At 33.2% G+C, this 7,437-nt stretch overlaps 2 protein-coding genes across 3 annotated transcripts; one reads left to right on the top strand and one right to left on the bottom strand.

Annotated features, from left to right (window-relative positions):
- The first annotated feature begins 1,635 nt into the window (after positions 1-1,635).
- On the top strand, positions 1,636-2,154 carry LOC126725955 (putative zinc finger A20 and AN1 domain-containing stress-associated protein 8). The gene has a single exon (XM_050430983.1). It carries the CDS (start codon positions 1,779-1,781, stop codon positions 2,079-2,081), a length of 303 nt encoding a protein of 100 aa, XP_050286940.1. The 5' UTR covers positions 1,636-1,778; the 3' UTR covers positions 2,082-2,154.
- Positions 2,155-3,132: 978 nt separating this feature from the next.
- LOC126725954 (uncharacterized) lies at positions 3,133-6,933 on the bottom strand. 2 transcript variants are annotated; one of them, XM_050430981.1, is made up of 8 exons: positions 6,654-6,930; positions 6,445-6,534; positions 4,808-4,867; positions 4,650-4,689; positions 4,434-4,527; positions 3,783-3,842; positions 3,587-3,678; positions 3,133-3,483 (listed from the first exon to the last, which is right to left on the bottom strand). In XM_050430981.1, the coding sequence occupies exons 1-8, from the start codon at positions 6,764-6,766 to the stop codon at positions 3,397-3,399; spliced, it is 636 nt and encodes a 211-aa protein (XP_050286938.1). In that variant the 5' UTR covers positions 6,767-6,930; the 3' UTR covers positions 3,133-3,396. The 2 variants fall into 2 exon arrangements, with proteins under 2 accessions (XP_050286938.1, XP_050286939.1); XM_050430982.1 differs by lacking the exon at positions 3,783-3,842 and having other exon boundaries at positions 6,654-6,933.
- Between the last annotated feature and the right edge of the window lie 504 nt (positions 6,934-7,437).

The raw sequence follows: 7,437 nt of genomic DNA, 5'->3' as shown, positions 1-7,437 counted from the left end.
CACGTGTGTGCTCAGAGGCTCTTCTTTTTTTTTGGTAAGGGTTAATTTAGAGCATTTATTATAATTTGGAATTGCTACATTTTCCAATCACAAAAAAACTTAGGGGTGTGATGAGTATTATGTGTTTGCAGGTGAAATAATTTTTCATCAATTTGGTCCAAAAAAAACAAAAAAATAGTCACACATCAATTTGGTCCTCCCGAAAGATAAATTTTTGTCTCTGCCTTAGTGTATCGAGTTCGAGTTACTCTACATAAATTATTTTGGTTCGAAGATTAATTGAGCCTAATGTGGAGCTGTTTAGGTAGGTTAAATTAGTTATCATATTAGCCAAAACATTGGTTTGTTGAGCCAAACGTGAGTGCTCTAATTCAAGGGTGCAATGTTCCTTAATGGAGATTCTTAAAACCAAAGGAAAACATTATCCTCAAGTGTTGTCCCTACTTAAACGTAGGTTGTAGAGATATTTTGGAACACAAAAAAATCTGGTCCAAACAAGGGCAGCCCTTTAAATAGTACTAGTATAGATATAGAATAGAAAAAGCAAATAGTAACCAATTATTTTTCTTTCCTGTTAACGATGAAAATTGATTAACCGAGACACATCCATATCTACTCTTGTCGTTGAATCCATTTTTTCAATGGTCATCTCTTTTTTTTTTTTGAGGGGGTTTTCAATGGTCATCTCATGTGTATAGAGTTGCAATTTTTCAAAGAAAAAGGTGAAAAGAAACTATCTTGTTTTCTTTTCCCGTGTATCATTATCTATGGACGCAACATCAACGTCGACAATCTTCCATTACTTATGCTTGGAATTTTCTTGGGTCTTTAATCTTTTTTTTTTTCTTTTGACTGAAAAAAGAAAATGAAAAATGCTTTCAAGGTGAGTAGCCTCATCATAACTGTGAAGCGTGTGCAATGAGGGTTTTTTTTAGTGGTCCTATTTTGTAAAAAGAGTAAACAATAAAACTTTTTATTTTGAAAATCTAATTTATAAGTTAATAAAGTAATTTGAAAATTAACAGAAGATGAAACTTTTTTTTTAGTGTTCCTATTTTGTAGAAAAAAAACTGTGTTTTATTTTATTTTATATATATAATTTTTATTTTGAAAATCTAATTTATAAGTGGATAAAGTAATTTGAAAATTAACCGAAAAATTGTCCAATTTTTTAGCCAATGTTTTAGTGGGAGTTAGAGTTGCATTTTTACCAGATTGTCCTGTAATTTTATTTCTACTTAAACATAGGGGTATATGAGCATTTTTTAACTAAAAAATAAAGAATCCAAACAAGGGAAGCACCTTAATTAATAGTATAGATACAACCCCTTTGGTTAGCTTTCAACCGCAAAAAAATTCTGAGTCTAGGAACAATTAGAAGCAATTAGACGAGCGAGAAACAAGTTAGAAAAATAGATTTGCAGGAGAATATTAAGAACATGGAACGGGCCTCTCTGCGCCAATGGTTGCTGCTTTTATGGATCTGTGAAGACACAAAACCTGTGCTCCAAGTGCTACAAAGATTTTCAAAAGCAAGAACTCCCTGAGACAGCCAAAGAAGACAAGGAACCACAACAAGTTTTAATGAAGATGGATCTTTCTTTTTTTTTTTTTTTTTGGTAAACAGACGATTCAATTAACAACTAAGAAAAAACAAAAGGTTCAGGACACAACCTGTCAAAATACATCCCATTGAGGTCATCCTCAAAAACATCAAAAATGTCCACAGGCGGACTAAGAAAAGAAGAAAAATCAGCATCTTGAGTAAAGCTCAGCCTATGAAGATGGATCTTTCACCATGCGCTAATGGTTGCGGTTTCTTTGGAATGGCAGACACAAGGAACATGTGCTCGAAGTGCTACAATGACTCTCTTAAAAGAGAACTTGCAGACAAAGTTAAGTGCTGCAACAAGAAAGTGGGGTTGACAGGGTTTGAGTGCCGTTGTGGGAATGTGTTTTGTGGAATTCATAGATATCCAGAAAAACATGCGTGTAATGTGGATTTCAAGGCAATTGGTAGGGATGTTTTGGTCAAACAAAAACCAGTTTGCAAGGGTGACAAGTTACAATGGAGAGTTTAGAAGAGGAACAAGTAGATGGTTTAAGCCTTTTTGTATAATAAAAATTTGACTTGTCATCTGTTTTTTTTTTTTTTTTTTTCCTCATTTTTTAGTTCACTAATCAGTATTTCTTAATTTGTATTTTTTAGTACACTATCTATGATGTGATTCCCCTCATGAAGAGAAACTGAGTTCAAAAACCTCAAAGTCTAAACCCCTCCCTTGTGTGTCAGTGTGTGCGTCTATATATATAATCTAAAATGGGAGAAAAGCTTGAACAGCTTCTAGATGTAATGCCTGAAGAAATAAAGGCAAAATCTTCTATGTGAAAAGTAAAAAGGACTACCATATGGATTTTATAGTAATTCCCCCGTTGGGGAAGTAAAAAAGAAGAATATCGAACTATGAAGTTCAGATTTAGGGATGGATAAATTAAAAGCATCAACTAGAAGGAAGATTGGAGAGATAACAAAAATGTAAAGATGACTAAAAAAAACACTAACTAGAGGGTTTCCAACCAAACAGGCAGCAGGCACCCATTGGAAATGCAGAAGCCATAGAAGATTATTCACAGGTGTTGATTGACCTTATGCAATACATAAAACAGAATCCATATAGGATTTTATATATTGTGTACAAAGAGATAACAATAAGAAAATAATTTAAAATTCAAACCTAGAAAGACAATATTCCAGTCCTATAATTTTTTACACCCATCAAATCTTCACTAATTGAGATATAACGCATTTGTTATCAGCTGATGCATATCATCCTAGTGTGCACAAGGAATGTTGTTTAGACAGCAATATAAGCCAAACCACCAAAAGTGCTAAAAAGTTATAAATTATATTAATGTAGGAGAGGAAGTTGAAGAGATGAGAGAAAGGAAACCAAGGAATTAATGTGTGATGTGATACTAGATTCATTGCTGTGCACCCATTGAAGAGGGGTGCCTGTAAAATAAAAACAGTGCACCAATACAATCACAGCAAAAAAGGGAAAATAAAGTTTGGCAGTGACCATAGCAGCTTGACTACCTTGATAAAATTAATAGCAAACAATCTTTCAGGTATAAAAGAATTATATACTAAATTGATATTAGAAGTGTTAACAGAATTAACAAAACCAAATTGGTAGGATTTGAGAATTTGAGGGGGAATGTACATAACCATCAAAGCAACTAACCAAACAATAGGACTTTTTAGAGTTTGCGTTTAATTCATGCATGGAAGTGGAAAGCGTAGGATTTAGAAGGATCATCTTAGAGACAGGAAATCATAATTTGCCCATTTCTGACATAGGCGAAAGACTTTGCAGCTGCCTATTGAAGCAATCTTCAATCGTCAGGTGGGAAATCCTCATCTGAGGCATTCCCCAGAAATGAGCCTAGAGTCTTCCTCAGAATGCTGAAAGTTTTATCATCCTGTGTTCCACAAGAGAGTGGATTAATACTATTTGTGTCAATATGTGTGTATGGAGGAAGAGAGAGGCTCCAACAATCAGGGTCAATGCTTAAAATTATGTACCTGCTTCTTCTTTTTCAATGACTCCTCCAATTGAGCAATTTTATCACCACAAGCTTTCTCTTGTTCAGTTATCATGCTCCTTTCTCTCTTCCCTGATATCAACGATAAAAATTAACAGAATCTATGTTTCGCTATCTTGTTTGGATGAATATGGAATTATACTTTATTATATGGGAGGAAGAGTGTTGTTGCTCACTCAGTTGTTCATATCGTGTGAATAGTTTTTCTTTTTCTTCTTCAAATTTTGAAATAGTATCTGTCAAATAAAACCTGCCAATTATCAATAAAACCAACAACAAAAAAAAGGTGTTTGGAACTAAATTTGTTTATTAATATCATTTGAAACAAAAAAAATGTCATTCTTCAAAGTAAAAAGACAAACTCCAGCTTTTAAAAATTAAAATTATGCTTGGCTAATTAAGAGGTGCAGGATGTATATGAATTAAACTACTATATTATACGGTGCTTCTGGAAATATGAGGGCAAGGTTACATCACTATATATAAGAGGATAACATATATTAGTCATGAAGCTCACGTACGACAACAATTAGTTGTTCTATATACAGCTGCAGTGAGGACAAGGTGTATGCAACAATAAAGCAAGAACAATCAGATTATTTTTAATGTCTAAATGTTATTGATCACAGTGATGTTTAAATATTCAAGATATCAAATAGAGGAATGATGATTATTTACACTAGGTAGTGGGTAGACCTTTATATCCTGGTGATTAGAATTTTCTGCAGTATGTACATCATGTTATTTTGTCTATGCTATTAAAATAAATTGAAGTCTGACGCTGCTAGTTGAATGATGCACTTTATGACAAGATGTGTAGGGCTTACCTTTTAAGGCCTGCAGATGAGAAGCTTTCTCCTTGCAAAATTTCTCATACAGTGCTTGGAACCTGGCTGTCTCATTCTTCAAGCTATTTTCACACTGCAGGGATTTAATCGCAAAATTCTCAAAACCATTCTCTCACAATGCTTAATTTATAAATCCAAAAACAAGTACTAAGTTTTCATCGCTAGTCATCCGTGCTGAGCAGTTTTGCCACAGACCTCTTTTGAGCTCTTTGAAAGTGCTTTGGCAAAAATTTGTCTAACAATGGAAGGACACAAGAGACTCTCATTAGTATAGCTAATCAGGAACACTATCAAGGAACATACTAATATTAAAATATTATGACACTTTAGATGCATTTATAAGTCTACTTTACCTATCCTTTTCAAATTTTGACTTCAACTCATCAATCATTGACTTGATATCTGCGGCCACACTGTCACCAAAACACAATTAACCATCACAAAGTAATTATAGCAAAGGACTACACAAAAATATATGAAGCAGAAGAAATGGCATAAGAAAAGCAAAAACAATTTGTACAACTTAATATCCCATTGTAAGATAAGGAGCAAAAGCATGCTAATTAGTATTAGATTAACTAAGCAGTAAACAAAATGCCATTGACATTATGAACTGCAATAACAAAATAGATGATTTGATCTGATTTGGCTAATAAGTAATGCTAAGAACTCATCTGCATTCCTTTAGGTTGCCAGCCTCCACCATGTTGCTTCACACCATTAGCCAATCCAAGAATGTCACGCACATCAATAATTACCTTGCGCAAGATGAATTTCTAAAGTGATACCTTCCTATTGACCTCTTTGAGAGTGCAAAAGATGGACTGTAGAGTTCTTTGGTAATAATTTATCGTTTCTCTTGTTGTTTCATTGAGTTTTAGATGAGTAATCATTTAGGAAATCTTTTTTTTTTTTCCTTTGATGCTGTAAGCTAATTAATGCAGTGTTCTTTTTTTCGTTGTTTCATTGAGTTTTCGACGAATGTGGTATTAAACACTAAGGAGTGCTCAATCCATGGGAAACGAATGAATGAGAATCATTCAATCTGCCTCAACTCTGCCAAGGCTATTGGATCTACCCTTAGTCAATATAAGCACTCAGGACTTCAATGAAGGGTAATGCATACATGAAATATGTTCTGATCCTTGACTATATCAATGGGTCATCTTAGTTGCTATGCTACAATATATATATATATATATATATATATAGCATCAACTCTCTTAAATTATAATAATGAACCTGTCATAGTGCTTAAAAAAGTGAATATTGACTTGTTGCCTGCATTGAAAGGTCATAATACATTTGATTTTTCTTGTCTAGTTCTAAAAAGTACGGATACAAACATGACATGATATAGCAATTCTTGAAAATTTAGGACATGACACTATAGAGATACTACAATTAATTAATTAGTTAATATATATCTTTAAGTCTATTTTTTTTATAGGTATGTATTATGTTTATTTTAAAATAATTAACAACTATCAGAATCTTTAAACACATATTTAAAACAAAAGGAATTTAAAATTAACCAAAAAAAAAAATTCCTCCAAACACATTGAAGACAAGCCTATTTTTTTTAAACAAAAGGAATTTAAAATAAATAACAAAATGAATATGCAAGCCACAACTTCATCCGAAAAGATTTTATACTTTCAGATTTCATAATTAAAAAAAAAAATATATATATATATATATATATATAAAAATAAAAAATAAAAACTGAACAAGCAATATACTTTTATAGATGAAAATCCTTCAGGTTTTTTCAAACAGAACCACTCAGGTTTATAGAGAAACTAAATCACAGTAAAATTTATCACATTCAGATCAAGTTTTTCAAAGCAAATAAAATCTCCGATTATGAAAAAACTTGGATTATCGATGAGATTAATTCCTAAAATATATACATACACACACCAATTACAGCTTCTTCTAAATTGTACATTAAAAACCTAATCAGAGTGAGCAAAACGATTCGTATTACCTAGAAATAGTCTCTTCATTCTTCTTCTGGCCGTCCTTCTGAGCCTTCTCTCTGATCTGATGCAGCGCCGACATAATGCCTTTGATATCACTGCGATTCCACCATTTTTTTTTTTTTTCAGTCTCAGATCTCAATCAAAAAAACGCACAAAAAATATTTTCAAACAAAGAAAAAGAAGAAGAAGAAGGATCGTATTGGAGGTAACTAACTTTGAAAGGTCGAGATCGAAATCGTCCTCGACTCGGTTCCGCTTATCCGATACGGCGAACTCGGACTCGGATCTTTGGTGCTTCCTGGTGCTTTTTGCTTTGGACGCTGACATTGTGGTTTTCAGTGAAACTGAGGCTCTGAATGTGAGGGTTTTGGGGACTCAGATTGGTTTTGGAAATGCGTTGTGGACCTCTTTGAAGCAATGGGTTTGAGAAACTGAATCGAAGTGTGAAGGTTTTGCAAGGCGCTGAAGCGCGCTCAAATAGGATTTTGTTTTTAAATTCAAATTTTCGCACGCCTTTTTTTTTTTTTTTTTTTTCTTTTTTAAGTATTTATGTTAATTTTCTGCTCAATAAATATAAAACGCTAAAAATATTATTTTCATTCCTAAATTTTACATTTTTTTTTTTTTTTTTTTGGTCTCTAAACTACAAAGAGTTCATTTTTTTTACTCTAAAATGTTGAAATAGGTACTGTAAGCACACGATTTGCGTGGAACCGCAGTTGGGTTGGGTTAGCACGTAAATGGGCCCATACAATATCATTTGTAGAGAGTGGGATCGAAAGGCTAAGTCATGTTTACCCGGCTGTGGATTTCTTAAGATATTTATGCATGGTTCCAATTTCTTTTCCTTTGAAGCACCTCCCTTTTTCCGTAGGACTGGAGGCCCTCTGTTTAGGTTACATATTTTTTCTTTTATACTCGCATGCGTTCAATTTCCTTCGTCCACGTGTAGGGTCGACCCTTTGAAGACTGATACTTGTCCCATCAGTTTTAGACCT

Source organism: Quercus robur, chromosome 5 (assembly GCF_932294415.1).
Source record: "Quercus robur chromosome 5, dhQueRobu3.1, whole genome shotgun sequence".
In the NCBI taxonomy this organism is placed as follows: domain Eukaryota; kingdom Viridiplantae; phylum Streptophyta; class Magnoliopsida; order Fagales; family Fagaceae; genus Quercus; species Quercus robur.
Note: the sequence above shows the minus strand (reverse complement) of the source record. Positions and strands in the feature narration are given on the sequence as shown.

Excerpts from the sequence above, each read along its gene's own strand:
- LOC126725954 (XM_050430981.1), bottom strand. The coding sequence starts at position 6,766 with ATGTCAGCGTCCAAAGCAAAAAGCACCAGGAAGCACCAAAGATCCGAG. Across the intron at positions 4,868-6,444 it reads AATGAAGAGACTATTTCTAG|TGTGGCCGCAGATATCAAGT; the intron begins GTAATACGAATC and ends TTTTGGTGACAG. Across the intron at positions 4,690-4,807 it reads TCAAAATTTGAAAAGGATAG|ACAAATTTTTGCCAAAGCAC; the intron begins GTAAAGTAGACT and ends TTCCATTGTTAG.
- LOC126725955 (XM_050430983.1), top strand. The coding sequence starts at position 1,779 with ATGAAGATGGATCTTTCACCATGCGCTAATGGTTGCGGTTTCTTTGGA.